Raw genomic sequence first — 19,165 nt, 5'->3', positions numbered from 1 at the left:
AGGAAATGGAGCGAAAAAGCGAGTGGTATTGCGGCGTGAATATTTTTTGCTCTAATTTTAAAGTAGAGTGAGAAAACGGTATTTGAACAAAAATTCGCTTTCTCACTAGTGGTTTTTTGTTCACATGCGGCAATTTCACTTTGATTTTTACTCTTTTTTTTTCAATTTTTTGGAGTAGATTTTTTTCTAAATGGTTTTTCCAATCCATTCATAGTCCCTTTTACGTCTAGTTTTCTGTTTAGTCAATGAAAATTCTTTGAATTGTACGTCAGGACTTGTCCTGCTATGTTTTTTTACTGCGTTGAACAAAAAAATGTTTCGCTTTACCTCATTTTGCCGCTTTTTCAACATTTTGCGTGAAATCTTTTTGACTTCTCTAGGCTGGTTTCTCTCTTCTCTCAATCTGCTAAAAGTGATTTTGAACATCAGTTGCTCAGCAAAGCAATTCAAAATGAACAGAGTCAGTATAAAAAATTGAAGTCAGAAATAGAAACGGGATAAACCCATAAACCCCAATTTTAGATGCCCGCTTTTTGAACGTCGTTCCTATAAGTATTAGTTACCTCTCTCTAATGCTTATTGGTATTGATAGTAGCCCCTGTAGACTCTCCCTAAGAAACAGAAGTATGTTCAACTACGAAATGCCATCAAAATAAATCGGACTTAAAAAATGTTTTTGTACAAAAATCTTTTTTTTTCATTATCTATTCTTTCAATCCCAATCATGCTTATTGGAATCAACGTCGGCTTTTTTCCGGCAATCTGCCGGGTAGGTTTTCCTACTACATCGTGTATTACGAATCTATTCATGATTTCGGATGAATGATGGGTTGTTCTTGAAAATGACTCGGTATTCCACACGCCAAAAGAAATGCTGTTATTGAAGTAGAAACGTTTACCGTGGAGCTTACAAAATGGTCGGCCTCTTATCAATTTACAATGATCTGCTTATTGAGGTGATTAGGCATTCCTTAAATATGCGCTATTAGACAATCGATGGTGATTCTTAAATTTGAACTAGTGGTGATGATTTATATCTGGTGCATGCTAATCTACCTATTTACTATCTATCCAATCAATACCCAATTTCAGATAAAGTTTAACTGCAATTTTATGCTTACTTTGAAGTTAACGCTCATCGCGCAGTTTATATTTTCAAAGTTCATTTCTTTTAAATCTGTCAGCTCTATTTCGGGCAATATTATTCATAATTTTAATTGATTAATGATTATAATTTATCCGAATTTGTTCACATAAGTATTGTCTATAGTTTGACTACTGCCTAATGTATTTTTGTACTATAATTCTTCCTGTTTGATTTGAGAAATTAATTGTTTCCATAATTATCAAATGTTTCAATTGTTCACCCGATTATTTTTTACTTGCGAATTATTAAGAGCGACCTTCCCAAGTTATATGACTTGAATATGCTTTCTGCGTGTGTGTGTGTGTGTGTGTGTGTGTGTGTGTGTGTTTCTGTGCGTGTCAGCGTGTGTGGTGCGTTTGTTGGGGGGGGGGTACAGGGGTATAATTTCACACCTCTAAGGTAGTGACGATATCGACTTAAGACTTCCTGGCTGTCTTTCCTCGATTCTTTATGCTATGAAGTAAATAATATTTAAAATGGTTTCTTAGTTTGAAAAAAAACAGGCCATTGTTACTTCAGTCTTTCGGCAATCTTTATGTAATAAAAAATAAGCTTCTGATTAGGTTATTGGTGTTAAATTTTAATATAATGTCATTGAACAGTTCGGACCAAATTGGAACCACGAGATACTTTATCGGCTGTCTCTGTTAAAGTTCATTTTTGACTGGTTCGAACCAGTTGGGAGGAATGGTGGGGTCAGTGGTCCAGGGTTTCCAGACGTAGTCCATATGTTTTGGATTGCCTGCATCGTCGTAAGGAGGAATCAGTGGCTTCACTTGAAGTGTCTCCCAGTAGAGCACTCTATCGAGCAGCATCTCTTTAATGTCCTGATAGTCTGGATCATCCACTAAGTTGTAGTACTCACATGGATCGCTATCGATGTCGAAAATGCACTCGTCCAATCCTGTAAGATAAAAAGATCTTCGTGGAGGAATATACGGCGCAAATAATGAAAGTTTTCCCAAATAATAAGATTTCTGTTACGCTTGCGGGGTGTTTGTTTTTGCTGTGATGGTTTTTATAGTATAGTAAGAGAGGGTTGGTTTAACTTAATTAAACTTGAGCATTAGCTAAATTTATTGACAATGAAGAGACAATTTCTTTTCACGAAAGCTTTGTAATTTGTTATTTACAAGACTAAACATGCTGATCTCACTAGACACACTTTTGAAAAATCCTAGAAATTATTTTCCAGAGCGGTTGATCGTATCTGCGATGCTCGTTTTTCAGCGATGCTCGTCATATTTTCAATGGTGGAATGTTACCTGTTAGTTTTGAGTGGCATTTTGTGTCAATGTCTGTGGGTACATCTCCGCACCATATCTGCGATTCTGTTGTATTAGGATACATTTCCTCGAAGCTGTCTGGATCACTTCCGGGAGCTTTGAACCAGTTGTCATAACTGCAAACAAGTTTTTCTTTTCTCTAATGATGCGTGATCACGCAGATTATTTGCGACTTGGTATAGATAAATATGGGTACAAAATATAGAATTAAATTTGCTAGACCCTTAAAACAATGCAGCTATTTTAATCAGTATTATGAAATCCTCAAGAGTCACTAAGGTACTCGGAAAAAATTAAACAAAGGAAATTTGTCCCCGAACCGTGAACAAAATATTTCATGTTCACAGCTTTTGCAGACACTAATGGTTGGTTATGTATTATGGTTTTTATAGACTAAGAGCTGAGGTTTTAGCCATTACGTTGAGGGGGATCAATCGGGCTTATGTTATAGCAAAGAGATTTTTGTGTCTCACTTTGCATCCCATCGATCGTACGGATTCAACATGTACTTGTATCGCCCAACTTTGATGGCTTTGGAATTGTTCACGGGGTTCAAATTGATCAACAATTCACTTCTGGGAGATGCCAGACTTTTCCCAGTGAGAACATCCATCATGCTGTGACTTTCGATGTCACCGAGGTTCCGGACATCGCCTCCCGCGGCGTCGTACAACGTCGGCATCCAATCGCTTACATGCATCAAGTCGGTGGATACTTCACCCTTGCGCTTTTTGAAAACGTCGCCCCAGACGAATCCGACTCCACGAGTGCCTCCCTCGAAATAGTAGCCCTTGCCGGCTCTGAGAGGGAAGTTGCTGCTCCAGTTATTGTTGTAGTTGTTGGGTGCACCTCCATTATCAGTGCTAAAATGAAAACTAATCGTTTTTGAAATTGACACAAAAAAGAGACATTGAAGCTTCTTATTAATTGCTCTCAAACAAAATCTGTAATAATTATAAAAGTCCTCTGGTATTTTTTGCAACTTGAAGAGGATAATTGGTATTGTACGGGATTTTTTTTAGCTGACGCAAGTTTCTTAATGACTTGAACTTTAACTTCCTTTTTTCAAACATTCGCTTCTGCTTGCGAAACTCGACTACTGTTTCCGAACATTGAACTTTAGCGGTAGCTAAGTTTCCATTGTATAAAGATTAAGAACTGCTGGTAATATTTAAGGTCACTTTGAGCAGTTTTGATCCAATAACACTCCCTCACATACCTACCCCACTCCCGTGCCCCAGCTGCAGCAGGTGTTTTCATGAATTGAAATTTGCCTTTGTTCTTTTCGATTGGTGATGTCTGCTTTCCAACATTGGACTTGAATAGTAGCTTAGGTTCTTACGCATAATAGTAACAAATTTCTGACAATATTCAATTTCAAAAGGTCCAATAACACTCCTTACACAGACTACAGACCCCTCACATACCTACCCCACTCCCACGCCACCTACCCACGAGCCCAAGCTAATCAATTTTTCTGCACTTATTTAAAGCAAAAACTACAGTTTTATCAGGCAATTAACTTTTAGGTTTTGTTATTTCATTTTTGTTTGATGCTTCAAGGTTGGTTGAAAGTTTATATTGCACGACTCTTTGAGTAGTTTCCGGTATTTTACCGGTTTTATTTTCTAACCTGAAGAAAATTTGTTCATAGAATTTTGACTTTGTTCTTTTCGACTTTTGATTTATGAATTGCAACATTGAACCTTTGTTTCTAATGCATAAAAACTGCCGGCAAAATTCAAGGTCAAAAGATCACTTTGTAAAGTTTTGATCCAATAACAGTCGATCCTCCCGAAACCAACTAGGTACCCCCACCCCTATCCCTACATTCTTGCCCCCTCGCAACCCACCACGAACCCCTCACCCGCCTACCTACACCTTAACCACCTAATCCTCCCAAACCTACGTACACTCAACGCCTACCCACGGCCCTACACCTCCGCAAGCCCCGCACAAATCCTCCCAGTTGCCCACACTCCCAAACAAGAAAAAATATTTATAATCTGCACCTCTTTAAAAATTGTACTGTAGTTTCATTAAGCAATTAACTTTTGGTTTTTGTTATTCTTTTGCTTTGGGCAAAATTGATCAGTTTTATGTTGCATGACTCTTAGAATCGTTTCCGGTAATCTACCGATTGCTTTGTTAATGTGATTTTTTGCTTTTTTGTCCTCAAAAAGTTGATAATAGGATGGATGTTATCACTCAGCAGCGCTCTTAGAGCTCTGCTAATCTCTAAGTTTACAATTCGCCGAATTTGCTAAGAAGACGAAATCTTGACTCAGAAACAATGTTTAACCGCCTCCAATTCCCCCTGCCGCAATGCGCCCCTACTGCTGCTAGTCTCCCTAAGCTCAAGCTGACTTCTGGGGAAGACAACCGTGGATCATTTGGGAGCATTTCACCCGACGTTAGTCGGTTATGTTTGCTTAGATTTTTCACATAAGAAATTCCGAGATAGCGCGTTGCTCTGTATATTTGCCACATTTCGTCTAGAATGTGGTCAAGTTGAAATTGAAATTAATTACGCTCAATAAAATTAAGGAAAGTGAAAATCTGAAGCCAATTTACTGGACTGTTTTATAATAAACGATCGCACATTTTTATAATAAACGATCGCACATTATCATTAGCGAGTTTATGCTAATGATAATTGCGGTATATTGAAGCAACATTCACGTAATGAAAAGAACCTGAAAACAATGATGGTGTTGTCGAGCACTCCTCTGAGCTGAAGAGATTTGAACACATTTCTGACGGCAACATCTAGTTCCCACACTGCACCCACGTACTTGCGTCTCAAATTGTTCCAGATGTACTGAAACATTGACAAATTGAGTGCATGCAGCCTTCGTAGCACAGTCCTCAACATTGATGTGATCGGCTTAATGAAGTGAAAAGCTTAATGGAAGCATTAAAAGGGATCTACTACTCGGGGGTAGACATGACAAATATCAACAAGAAATAATATTATGCTGTGATGCATTGTAGGAAGGTATTGATGTTACAAATCATTGAATACACACTAACAAGTTCAGGAAATTTTCAGGTGATATTCATGACCTGAACCAGAAAAAGTACTTGAAGCTTTGAAGTACCTTTTTCAGGTAATTTTCAAGCAAGTTCAGGTAAAAGGTAAATTGCAGGTTGAAGATCAATAGTTCACTTAATCCAAAGCATGATAAAAGGCAAGCTTTTTAAAATCAAGATATTTTCATCATTAGTTAGCGAACCATTGACTATTTCCAGCTTACCAGGTTAAAATTGTCCAATGTTTATACTGATTTCAAAAAATGACAGTGCTGTGAAGACAACGATGCTTGAACTGCACCAAGACAATGCTGTCAAAATTTTCAGCGACTATAGATTTAAATTAAATTACAATAAAAAGCTCAGCGACAATTTTTCAACTGTTTTGCTATCATGATGCAACAATTTATGTACTCACACTTTATTCACAGTTTAATTCAACATCACCAGTCTTTTAAACCATTTCATGTTTTATTTTTGTTATGACCTCTTGAAACTGAGTTTATACAGAATTTATACCTCTTCCATAGAGGAAGCCGCGTTTGCTGTACTTTGAACCTCGTGTCTCATTCGACATAATTTTTGACAAAATGATAAGGTATATACACCTGTGCTCAGAAACGTGATGATCGATTGCAACAAGTTTGCATAATTCTGGAGAAAATTTAACTCATCTTTGTTTACATGAGTTTCAGATTCTACGAACAAAAAAGATAAACTCATTAAAAGTATAAATACTACCTCCAGTTTCTGCAACACGATTTATTTTGCCAGACTCCAAGGTTTCAGGAACCTAACTCCAACAACAGAATAAATTAAATCAGCAAGAACGCTCAGTATTTTAAATAAGGATAGTCTAGAAGCCAGTAAAAAAATACAGCCGATCTTCCCGGCCACATCAATCGACAGGCACAGTGAACACATTATTTTGAGGCACCAATAAAGCAAGCCATAACTTCAGTGGCTCACTGAAAACCATATTTGATTACGGAGACAATTCTATTTGTACAAGTGAAAAGCAAACAATATAGTCTTGCCTGCATATTTCTGTTATATGCTTCTATTGTTATTAACCACTTCCGTTTAATTAATTACATCAAGGTGCAGAATGGTATCGAACTAAAGTTTTCCATTAAAAAACTGAAATTGATATCTGCTACTTCATAACTAAAGAAGTAAAACTATTTTTCTTGCTGGTTAAAGATCAGTAGTTCCACTTAACCCAAATCATGATAAAGACGAGCTTTTTTTAAAATCAAGATGTTTTCACCACTACTTAGGGAACCAATGACAATTTCCAGCTTGTCAGGTTGGAATCGGTTCAATGTTCTTGATCTGAAGATAGCAAAGCTTGCACTGCACCTGGACAGTTCTGCCAAAATACTATGTAATAATACCGGATCTTCAGCTTCTCTTGAAGTTCGGTTGGTGACAGAAAATTTTGGATATAGTTCGGAAGTAGGTTCAAATAAATTTGAACCAAATTAGACTGCTGTTTTCGACTGCAACTGTCTGGCGTTACCGGGTAAGGTCAGAGTTACTTCAGTGTCGCTCAAAAAGCGTAAATCGCTATAGCAGTAAGCAGTATAAGCACAGAAGCAGAAAATTCTAACGAATTTCGAGACAGATGAAGTTACTTAGGGGCACGTTGCGGCTGTGGATCTCTTCAATGCCCAGTAAGGGACCGGTTATTCCCCAGGAGCGTCCACAGTAGCATTGAATCTCGAATCCCCCAACTGAGATGCCAAAAGTTTTCCGGCAACCACCACGTGGTGCCGTGGATAACTACTCCCACCTGAGTTGGCAGCAGTTAGCAAGGCGTATAGTCTGATGATTGAGACCTGAACAAGCCTCTCAGACTCAAAACAATTTATTTCAGAATTTCTTACCAGCCCGCAATTCACTTCGGCTCAGTCAAGAGCCCTAGATGTGTGAGAAGCGGAGATTGGGGAGGGGTCCAGCTGATTGTCTCACCGTTCTACTGAAAGATGATTTCTAATGGAAGTGAAAATTGGGTCATCCCTGTGCACGATTGGTATCTGAAGGTAAGACTATCTTGTAAAGAGTACTGTGTAAGGTCAAGAAAAAGTAGATGTATTGACAAGTCAAACAGTACAGAGGTGTTGCACCTGTGATGGCAGAGATAAATATGATTGGCTACACCGCATGTTGGTCCGGACAACGCATGATTTCCTTTGTCTCGAAAATGGCAGAGAGTCACGAGTGACTTTAGGTTTTCTTGACTAAACTGCTTAACGAACGATGCTCTCAGATGAGCAATGAACCTCAGCTCTGGCCTCATGGCTTTGAATTAGTTCCTCGTAAGGTCTGATGACGTACCCAAGTGTCCCACCAAACGGGAGGTGCACGAGAGTTCTAGTACTGAAAGATAAATCACACTCACCTGAAACTGATGCTCGACATCATCAGGAACCTGAACGGGATCTACCAAATTAGCACAGTGGACACTCTGGAAAGGTAGGTAGAGAAATAGAGGCTTAGAATCAAAGTCATGCTCTGTGATCAACTGTCCCGCTCTATTCGCAATCACTCGCGCACTGTACTGTCCAAAGTCGGAGTAGACGTCTGTCAAGGTATGATCAATATCGTGGTGCCAGTCCAGACCCCACCATTCACGCTGGCCAGGTGGACCTGTGAATTATCAAATGTCCCACAATCAATCTAATTTAAGTAAAAATCTTTTCTGCAATACAAAAAGGAGGGAAATTGGGTTTCGACAGGGTTTTATTTTTGATTGGTGGGTTTTAATTTTGAATGTGTGGGTTTGTTGGCTCAAATTGAAGACCCGATTGTGTGGGTCCATCTTCATCGATAATTTTGCCTTAATGAATTGAACAGTTTCATGAGATGAACAGCTGTTGAGTGATTCCAAAAACTGATTTAGTTATAAACAATAAGGACACATTAACCTTAAAAGGTTTTTTCTATCACATTGAACTGCAAAAAAGTGGCTAATAAAGATGCTGCGAATTTTTTCCAATTATTGTCTATTATATCCTTGATGTTGCGTGATTCTGCAAGTTTTCTGAATTTTTGTTTTCCCGAATTCTGATTATTCCGTTGAGAGAGAGAGAGAGAGAAGGAGAGAGAATTATTAAGCTTTTTCGTATAAATACAATAAAGCAAGGATGATTAACGGGAACATCAAGTTCTTCTTCTCAGATCACCCTCTCATAGTGGTAGCACAAGACAATAATATACTTTGCAAAACACAAGACAGTAATACACATGGCAGAACAAAAGACAAAATTATGGAAGATCGATTATTTGGAGCGGTTGCCATAAACATATTCAACAAGTTCAGAATTATTACAGATATAAGACTATTTCAATTTGTGACAAATATGAGAAAGGTTGCATAAGCGAACTTTACCTTCCTTGTCTCTATGGTCGAAGTAGTCGTTATGTCCCATGTAGTAGCCATAGAACGACTTGAAGCCACGGTAAGTCGGAGTGTAACTGAAACATCCCAGAAGTGTTTGAAGGAACGAGAAAAAATTGAATTTGTAAATGACATTCATTGCCTATTTTTCTATTCATAAGTTATAGGGAAAATATGGATCCGCGGGATTAAATTGGGACGCTATCACATTTTTTAAAGTAGCTCAATTGGATGATTTACTGAATAAATTGGAATGTGCAGAAGCTTAAACAATCGTTACTTTGGTATTGCAAATTGAGATCACTGAGAGAGAGAGAGAGAGAGCACAACTGAAATTTTTAACGTAATAGAGGGAAATTCTCTTATAGAACTTCTGATTTTACTTATTTTCAAATTTCAACAAGCAGGTTTATAAATCATTATTAGAGCAAAATTTTATTAATGGAATTAGGATTAGTGTCTCTGAGAGCAACTGGGTAGCCATCGTGGAAACTGTTTTCGAATTCTTTAGAAGATAAATAGTGCCAGCAAAAATTTTGATTCCAAAAAACCCATTTCTTATTTTTTCCCATTTTAATTTTCAAACACTTTTTTCGTTGTGACTAAAAATTTCCATTAAAAACCATTGCATGGTCACGTCTGAAAAATCCTTAAAATACTAGATTAACCTTAGAGTTAAGCGTGTGGGAAGCTTAAGACACTAGGCTAATTTACTTCAAAGTTGGACATATGTGCTTTCCCTTACAACTATTTAAAAGAGCAACTGAGTCCTTGAGTTTGGTCTCAATTAATTACAAACAACACTCGGGCAATAAATTTTTAGGTTAATTACCTGCGCAAAATGAGGGATTTGGGTTACGTTTATTTGTGACTACTCGTGACAAAGTGTAAGCCCTTTCCACGATAAAATTAATCATATCAATCATGAAAGTATATCAATCATGAAAAATGGGGCACGTTTTGGTCACTCTATTCAGGAAAAAAAAACAAACATTACGCTCATCGATGGCTGCGTTAAGACCATCGCAAACAAATGGCGCATAAAAATTGTTTTTCTAGACTATTTTGATACATGGAGACTGGTTACTGCACGTTATTTTTTTTCAAAAGTTCCTTCCAAATTGCGTCGTTGGTCAAATATCACCATCTTTGGGAAAAAATTCTATTCTGAGATGTTTTTAAGCTATTTGACCGAAAAAACAAAATTAATAGAACAAACAAAAATAACGATTAACGTTCAGAAAAAATAGAAAAAAGTGACGATTGCAAATGGAATAGAAAACAACAACTAAATCCGCTTACTTATCTGTTTTATTTCTAAAAATCTTCACTTTAGTTATTTTTTACTCAGGCGAAGTGGTTTATTAAACTAGACCCATTACCCTATCTCAAGCCACGCTCGAAGTTGAAAATTATGTTTGTCGAAAGTTTTTAGTCTTGATATGTCATATTTGCATTGCTTCCACATTTGCCTGGATAAAAACATTACAAGTTGTTGGAATTTTTTGTGCAAATTTGCAACCATCTGTAAGTGAATCTACAACCAATCTTAGAATATGTATTCTATATTAATCTAGTGAACAACGCTTACCTTCAATTTTTTTTTTACCAATTTTCGATACAAATAGACGAGAAAACGTAAGCGATCACAAAGAAAATTTAAAAGTACTTACATTTTTGTTCCGACCCTTCTTGAGGGGGAACTATATACTCAAATGGGTTTTTTGTTCAGACAATTTTGGCTGATCGATATATTCATCGTAGAGAGTTGTGAGTAGTATCAATAGAAAGCTCGTCCAGCGTAGAATATGGAATCAGAACTTTTTTATTTTTGTTTTCTACAGGAAGTTATCAAGTTTTAAACTTCTGAGAAAAGCAGAGTGAATTCCGTTGTTTTTATTCACATTTTTTGAATTTTCTACTAAAATTTTGTCAATTTTGCTAAAAATTCGTTGAGTTTATTGTCAAAAAGTGAAGTTAATTTTATTTTTGAAGACAAGCAAAAAATATTGTCGACTAGTTTTGTTTATTTTCATTAATTTTTTTGTCCAAAATTCTGGCTAAATTTTTCAAAATTCAGGCTTTTTCATCAAAAACAGCACGAAATAAGCCTCTTTCGTCGAATTTGATTAAATTTGCTGGAAGTACACACCCAAGCACCACTAACACATTCTTTGTAGACTAAAACATTAAGCTATTTCCCCTTCAATTTCCTTTGCAAGCGCTCTGTATATAAAACTTTGCAGTTTCTTTTTCTAACTTTACCTGATGATAATCAAAAAGCGCAGTATTTGTTTTTGATTTCTTAACTAAGAAATTTTCTATATATATATATATATATATATATATATATATATATATCTATATATATATATAGCATTAAAAAATTAGGTGTTCCTAATGGACGAACAGCATTAGCAGGGCTACTTTCGGACTAATAATTCGGATTGTCCTCAGTTGGTCTTTTTTTAAATTAAAGTAGTGGATTATTTTTTATTTTAATTAAAGAACAGAACAATTCAATCAAAGCTCAGAAGTGATAGGTCGGATTGGTTTCCTCAACAGCTCCAAATTAATGCATCTAATTTTTTTCTTGAAGGCTTATGGTCGTTTTGACTTTTAAAAGTATTTGATTTTAAAAAATAATGGCTTATTGAATTTTTCCTCTATTTTTTATCCTTATTTTGGTCTACTTGTAGCTTAGTGTAAGCAAAAAATAATATTTATTCTTTCTATTGATTTGAAATTTAATTTTTATTGTGGTTTTATGCCTAAAGTTTTCGTTTTCTGGCTTTGATACTCCTAGATTTCACATTTTTTTCATTTTTTTTTCGTTTTCGCCCCCTTTTCACGTTTTTTAGTTTTTTTTCACACTATCACGTTATTGACAGTTCACATGTTATATTATTGGCGTTCAAAAAAGCCGCATATGATAATCTTAAAATACTTAAAGATGAAGATTTTGGTTTTAACCTCTTCGACATCACGCTCTCGAAGAATTTAATTATTTTTTTATAAATTTCTGATTAACTGTCGTTTTTATGTTTTTTAGTCTTATGAAAATTGCGGTATAATGACAGGTTCCACTGGCTATTCATGGAAGCATAGATGAGCCAATATTCTGATATTAGTAAATAGGTGATGGCTTTCATGACTTTGAAAATTGTTTTTCCAAAATAAAAAAACATATTATAGCTTTGCAATTCTGTTCGTTTTATTGTCTCTTTGTTACTTAGTCTCGTTAATTAAGGGCCAAATATGACAGTATTGGTGTCAAAAAAGGTGCCAGAATGTATTGGTGTCACAAAATCTAATGTTTTTAGAGAATTCGTTACAATAGTGTCCTATTTGACGTTCTTTTTGTAGCCGTAGGACATATTCTGGATGCCTGCAGATTGCAAGGGTTTCGTTTGGAGGAGTAAAGGAACCTATTTAATTTTTTTCCACTTTGTAATTAATGGCTTTAATGACTTTGGAATTTTTTTTTTCGAAAAAAGAAACAAAACTTTTACTCAATTTTTCATTTTTTTCTTTTTTAACTACTTGTTACATAGTCGCATTAATGAGAGGTCACATACTACATTATCAGTGTATGAGGAAGGTGCAATTGAACATATTTTGAGGGCCAAAATATGGCTTTACGACTTCAAAAGCTTTTTCTGGCAAGCTTTAATTGAATTTTTGTTCGTTGTCTATTTCTTGTTCTTTTTGCAACAGCAGAAAAAAATGAAAACCGACAAGTCTTTATGAATTTCTATAGAAGCATTGGCTATCGTAAACCTTTGGGATATTCACTTGATTTCTAATGGTTTTCATTATTTTGAAATTAATTGGTCTTTTGAAAAAAGCTTAACTTTACTCTTTTTGTTCGCTATTGTCTATTTGTTACCAAGCCTTATCATGGACTGGCTGCATATCTTTTCTGGTGAAATAAAAGTTATTGTTTAGTTTCGCTTTTATCTGGCGCTATTTTGACTTTGTTATAAAGTTTTTTTGTTTTTTAAAACGGGCAAAGTTTTTGATGTAATTAATGATTGTTGCTGTTGTTTGATTTTGCTGTTCGTCTGGACTCGCTTTCTTGATTTTGGTATATCTCATCAATCTGATGCCTCACTTTTTACTCCACTGAGATGCTTGCTTTGGAGGCTATCTTTTCTTTCATACACCAAGTTTTTTGAAAAATACTTGAATTTTTTGGTTTTTCTATCTGTTCCTCATTTGGTAGACAATTGTGGATGAGCGGGCTCGGAACCTTATGTGCGATCGCACATTACCGAGCCTCTTTGTTGTCATTAGATTCCACGGTCTCAGCGTAAGTAATTTTAGAAGGTTTAAAGTAATTATCTTCCAATTATAAAGTAATTATCTTTAAAGTAATAGTTCTGAGACAAAATTAATGGAACCCTATATGCTGAATTGGTCTATTTGGATGGGGCTTTCAGATGATTGCATTCATGTCATGTCTTTCTTTGATGACTTATGGCTCTTTAAGTGCAGACTTATGGGTCTTCCTCTAAAGCGTCAAGGAAAAATAGAGTTAAGCATAGTGTATGTTCCCGGTGAAAATTGGCAGATCTTGACATTCTCGGCCTTGATTTCCTAGACAGAGTGAATTGATTTGGCGGACTTACTTTCGATGAAAAAATCCCAGATGCCATTTGCCCACAATATGGCTCTCGTATCCCAGATCATTGAGGTACTCTGGAAGTAGTTTGTAATTAAGAGGGATGCCCAGTCTCTGGCCTGCTTCGATGACGTAGTATTGCATACCAGTTCTCACTGGGTGACGTCCCGTCATTAGAGCGGATCTGTCACATTCAGAGGTAAACGGGAGTTTAAATGAAATCGATGGAAATAAGAGTGACCAAACGTTGCTCTATATTTGATTCCCGAATTTTGCAAATTTTGCCAATGAATTTTGCGAAATTATTGTTGGACAGGTAGAAAATCAACCGCAATTTTGTTGCATAACACTGCGGTGAAGGGTTTGTTGAAGTCATATGAGATCATGGACAAAAAACGGAGCATTTTTTTATGCATTTAGCGTGGATTTTACATAGATGCAACGCATTCACCGCTAGTATTGCATACTTTTGTGTTGCTTAGCTCTGAAATTTTGACTAGCTTGAACAGACATAGCTGGAAAAATCTGCTCACTTTTATTGAGAAAAAAAAACCGGTTCCGGGTTAACCAAACTTACTAACCATAAAATGGACCATATATGGTTCGTAAAAGTCGAACAATTCAATCAAAGCTCTGAAGTGATAGGTCGGATTGGTTTCCTCAACAGCTCCAAATTAATGCATCTAATTTTTTTCTTGAAGACTTATGGTCGTTTTGACTTTTAAAAGTATTTGATTTTAAAAAATAATGGCTTATTGAATTTTTCCTCTATTTTTTATCCTTATTTTGGTCTACTTGTAGCTTAGTGTAAGCAAAAAATAATATTTATTCTTTCTATTGATTTGAAATTTAATTTTTATTGTGGTTTTATGCCTAAAGTTTTCGTTTTCTGGCTTTGATACTCCTAGATTTCACATTTTTTTCATTTTTTTTTCGTTTTCGCCCCCTTTTCACGTTTTTTAGTTTTTTTTCACACTATCACGTTATTGACAGTTCACATGTTATATTATTGGCGTTCAAAAAAGCCGCATATGATAATCTTAAAATACTTAAAGATGAAGATTTTGGTTTTAACCTCTTCGACATCACGCTCTCGAAGAATTTAATTATTTTTTTATAAATTTCTGATTAACTGTCGTTTTTATGTTTTTTAGTCTTATGAAAATTGCGGTATAATGACAGGTTCCACTGGCTATTCATGGAAGCATAGATGAGCCAATATTCTGATATTAGTAAATAGGTGATGGCTTTCATGACTTTGAAAATTGTTTTTCCAAAATAAAAAAACATATTATAGCTTTGCAATTCTGTTCGTTTTATTGTCTCTTTGTTACCTAGTTTCGTTAATTAAGGGCCAAATATGACAGTATTGGTGTCAAAAAAGGTGCCAGAATGTATTGGTGTCACAAAATCTAATGTTTTTAGAGAATTCGTTACAATAGTGTCCTATTTGACGTTCTTTTTGTAGCCGTAGGACATATTCTGGATGCCTGCAGATTGCAAGGGTTTCGTTTGGAGGAGTAAAGGAACCTATTTAATTTTTTTCCACTTTGTAATTAATGGCTTTAATGACTTTGGAATTTTTTTTTTCGAAAAAAGAAACAAAACTTTTACTCAATTTTTCATTTTTTTCTTTTTTAACTACTTGTTACATAGTCGCATTAATGAGAGGTCACATACTACATTATCAGTGTATGAGGAAGGTGCAATTGAACATATTTTGAGGGCCAAAATATGGCTTTACGACTTCAAAAGCTTTTTCTGGCAAGCTTTAATTGAATTTTTGTTCGTTGTCTATTTCTTGTTCTTTTTGCAACAGCAGAAAAAAATGAAAACCGACAAGTCTTTACGAATTTCTATAGAAGCATTGGCTATCGTAAACCTTTGGGATATTCACTTGATTTCTAATGGTTTTCATTATTTTGAAATTAATTGGTCTTTTGAAAAAAGCTTAACTTTACTCTTTTTGTTCGCTATTGTCTATTTGTTACCAAGCCTTATCATGGACTGGCTGCATATCTTTTCTGGTGAAATAAAAGTTATTGTTTAGTTTCGCTTTTATCTGGCGCTATTTTGACTTTGTTATAAAGTTTTTTTGTTTTTTAAAACGGGCAAAGTTTTTGATGTAATTAATGATTGTTGCTGTTGTTTGATTTTGCTGTTCGTCTGGACTCGCTTTCTTGATTTTGGTATATCTCATCAATCTGATGCCTCACTTTTTACTCCACTGAGATGCTTGCTTTGGAGGCTATCTTTTCTTTCATACACCAAGTTTTTTGAAAAATACTTGAATTTTTTGGTTTTTCTATCTGTTCCTCATTTGGTAGACAATTGTGGATGAGCGGGCTCGGAACCTTATGTGCGATCGCACATTACCGAGCCTCTTTGTTGTCATTAGATTCCACGGTCTCAGCGTAAGTAATTTTAGAAGGTTTAAAGTAATTATCTTCCAATTATAAAGTAATTATCTTTAAAGTAATAGTTCTGAGACAAAATTAATGGAACCCTATATGCTGAATTGGTCTATTTGGATGGGGCTTTCAGATGATTGCATTCATGTCATGTCTTTCTTTGATGACTTATGGCTCTTTAAGTGCAGACTTATGGGTCTTCCTCTAAAGCGTCAAGGAAAAATAGAGTTAAGCATAGTGTATGTTCCCGGTGAAAATTGGCAGATCTTGACATTCTCGGCCTTGATTTCCTAGACAGAGTGAATTGATTTGGCGGACTTACTTTCGATGAAAAAATCCCAGATGCCATTTGCCCACAATATGGCTCTCGTATCCCAGATCATTGAGGTACTCTGGAAGTAGTTTGTAATTAAGAGGGATGCCCAGTCTCTGGCCTGCTTCGATGACGTAGTATTGCATACCAGTTCTCACTGGGTGACGTCCCGTCATTAGAGCGGATCTGTCACATTCAGAGGTAAACGGGAGTTTAAATGAAATCGATGGAAATAAGAGTGACCAAACGTTGCTCTATATTTGATTCCCGAATTTTGCAAATTTTGCCAATGAATTTTGCGAAATTATTGTTGGACAGGTAGAAAATCAACCGCAATTTTGTTGCATAACACTGCGGTGAAGGGTTTGTTGAAGTCATATGAGATCATGGACAAAAAACGGAGCATTTTTTTATGCATTTAGCGTGGATTTTACATAGATTCAACGCATTCACCGCTAGTATTGCATACTTTTGTGTTGCTTAGCTCTGAAATTTTGACTAGCTTGAACAGACATAGCTGGAAAAATCTGCTCACTTTTATTGAGAAAAAAAAACCGGTTCCGGGTTAACCAAACTTACTAACCATAAAATGGACCATATATGGTTCGTAAAAGTTCATAAAAAATTACCCGGGACAGTTTGTCAGCCAAACTCAAACGTTTTTTTTTTGATCGTTGTATGTTCAATAAGTTTCGATAAAATTCTTATATGGCGTTTTATGATTGGTAAGTTTCTTTTATGGTGCTCAACCCGGGGAGTGGTTTAGTCTGAATGAGATTTTTACAAAAAATCCACCATTTCAAAGGGAGAATTAGATTCAAATTTTCTATCCGTCAAGTTTTCTAAACACTGCTGCATTTGTTCTAAGACTTTTTAAATTAAAATGTCGCAAACCTGCTTGGAGTGCAAAGTGGCAGCAGGTAGTAATTGTTCAGAATGATCCCATCATTAGCCAGGGAATCCATGAAGGGTGTCTGGACCTGCTGGCTACCGTGGAACCCAATGTCATTCCAGCCATAATCATCAGCAAGGATAAAAACGATGTTAGGCTGCTTTGCAGACACGGAAGAGTCGACAAGAAGCAAGGTGAAGAAGGTTAAAATTATAGGAACGAACCCTCGAAACATTTCAAGGCGTCTACCTAGCATCAAAATCACAAAACTAACAATGTGAGAGAGATCTGAGGCTCTGAAACTTTAACTTTGAAATTAGGATAAAATGATCTGATAATTCACGAATGAGTTCAGAATTTAGACGCTCAAAGACTCAAATTTATCGACTTTTATTTAACTTGTCATCTTTAGTTTGATCAACTGTTTCCTCAGCCGTATATTAAAGTACACTAAAGTTTAGTAAATTTGAAGCTACTTCAAAGAAAGGTTCAAACGAACAAGTATTGACAAGATAATTTGAAGGAACGAAGGTATAATAACCTTGCGACTGGTAAATCTCTTATTTTCTCTATATACGGCTTTTTTCTCTTTAATGTTTTCTGTTTTAAATTCTCTCGTTTAAATTGGCTTTGTAAAAATAATAAACATAGACCTTCGGTCGTTTTGCTTTTCAAAAATATCAGACTGTTGAATGACGTCCTATGATAACTTTCATAAAATAGTTGTCGCAGTTTCTTTACTGTTTAATAGCCGCCGTCATCTTCTCAGCCGGCTATTATAGCGCTCCTATTTTCTTTACAATCAAAGAGTTGGATTGTATTGGTGCTCTCTCTTAATTTTTGTAAGATGTTGTTACACTTTTTTTCATGACTTTGAGCTTTCCAAACGGGATAAACAGGTAAAGCTCAGCGGGCATCAAGTTTCATTAGAGGCCCTTAGCCGAGTTCAGTAGTTCTTCTAGTACTTAGAGTGGTGAAGCTACTGGCAAGGCCGTAATTAAAGGTTTTCAGGTCATTTTTAGAAGTTTTTGAGCCCAAAATGTTGCAATTTTTTGAGGTCTGTAAAAGTTCGTAGAGGTCTTTTGCAAGACGTAATTACTTTTTATGGCCATTTTAAGAGCTATGTGTATTGCTACACCAATCATAAACACGGTAATTTATTCCAATTTTTACAATTTCTCATATTTTTTGAATAATTTTGTTGTTTCAGCTCTTGGTGTCAAAATAAAGGTTAATTTATAGTTTCTAGTGGTAATGGAATGGTTTTCAACTTCACGAATTTTACCAATTTTTTTGATAAAATTTGCAGTTTTATCCAAATTTCTGATATTAATTCGCACTATTCAAACTTTCCAGCTCCAGGGGGCAAGAAATCTTGTCTAGGATTGGCTAATAGTTTGTTGGCCATGGCATAAGCCAATTTTTTCAAATTTTTGAAAATTGTTGTCAATTTTTAGGTTTCTCTAACCTGAACAGCCAAAACTTTCCCTTTAGGTTTTGATAATAGGTTACTGCAGAGTTTCTAGTAGTGATGGGGAATGTGTTTCAAGATTTTAATATTATAAATTTTAGCGATTTTCAAATTGTAATTTTTTATTTGACTTCTTGAAATTTTAGTCTTTTTCCTCAGGGGCCAAGGGTTTGCTGCTATTGAGTTTGTTAGTATGTTATTGCAGAGTTTCTAGTGGCAACAAAATAGTTTTCTGTTTTTTTAGATAGCAATTATAAGTAATTTTTTAAATAAAGCTTGCAATTTAAATTTTTTTGATTGGTTTCAAATTTTTTGATTTCTTTGTCATTTTCTGAGCCATCTTCATTGGCCAACAAAACTTTTTAAATGTGGCAGATGAGTTACAAAACAGAAATCCACAGAAAAAAATGAATTTGAACATTTTTCCGTACACATTTTCAAAAAATATCTTTAAATTTTTCCTTTTCATTTGAAGCATTTTTCACATTTCTTTTTGAAGCTTTTGTTATTTTTTCGAGATTATCTACCTTTTGTGTCAAATTAACCTCCTTCAAATCTTTTGCGTGAGTTAATGACTATATTGCA

At 35.5% G+C, this 19,165-nt stretch overlaps 1 protein-coding gene across 2 annotated transcripts; it reads right to left on the bottom strand.

Moving 5' to 3' along the window:
• Positions 1-1,618: 1,618 nt before the first annotated feature.
• On the bottom strand, positions 1,619-17,528 carry LOC142349874 (arylsulfatase B-like). 2 transcript variants are annotated; one of them, XM_075401700.1, is made up of 8 exons: positions 17,112-17,528; positions 16,227-16,403; positions 8,861-8,946; positions 7,871-8,118; positions 5,130-5,254; positions 2,907-3,296; positions 2,413-2,549; positions 1,619-2,051 (listed from the first exon to the last, which is right to left on the bottom strand). In XM_075401700.1, the coding sequence occupies exons 1-8, from the start codon at positions 17,363-17,365 to the stop codon at positions 1,795-1,797; spliced, it is 1,674 nt and encodes a 557-aa protein (XP_075257815.1). In that variant the 5' UTR covers positions 17,366-17,528; the 3' UTR covers positions 1,619-1,794. The 2 variants fall into 2 exon arrangements, with proteins under 2 accessions (XP_075257815.1, XP_075257814.1); XM_075401699.1 differs by lacking the exons at positions 16,227-16,403; positions 17,112-17,528 and adding an exon at positions 13,501-13,674.
• Positions 17,529-19,165: the final 1,637 nt, after the last annotated feature.

The sequence above is a fragment of the Convolutriloba macropyga genome, chromosome 11 (assembly GCF_964194025.1).
Source record: "Convolutriloba macropyga chromosome 11, txConMacr16.3, whole genome shotgun sequence".
Lineage (NCBI taxonomy): Eukaryota > Metazoa > Xenacoelomorpha > Acoela > Convolutidae > Convolutriloba > Convolutriloba macropyga.
Note: the sequence above shows the minus strand (reverse complement) of the source record. Positions and strands in the feature narration are given on the sequence as shown.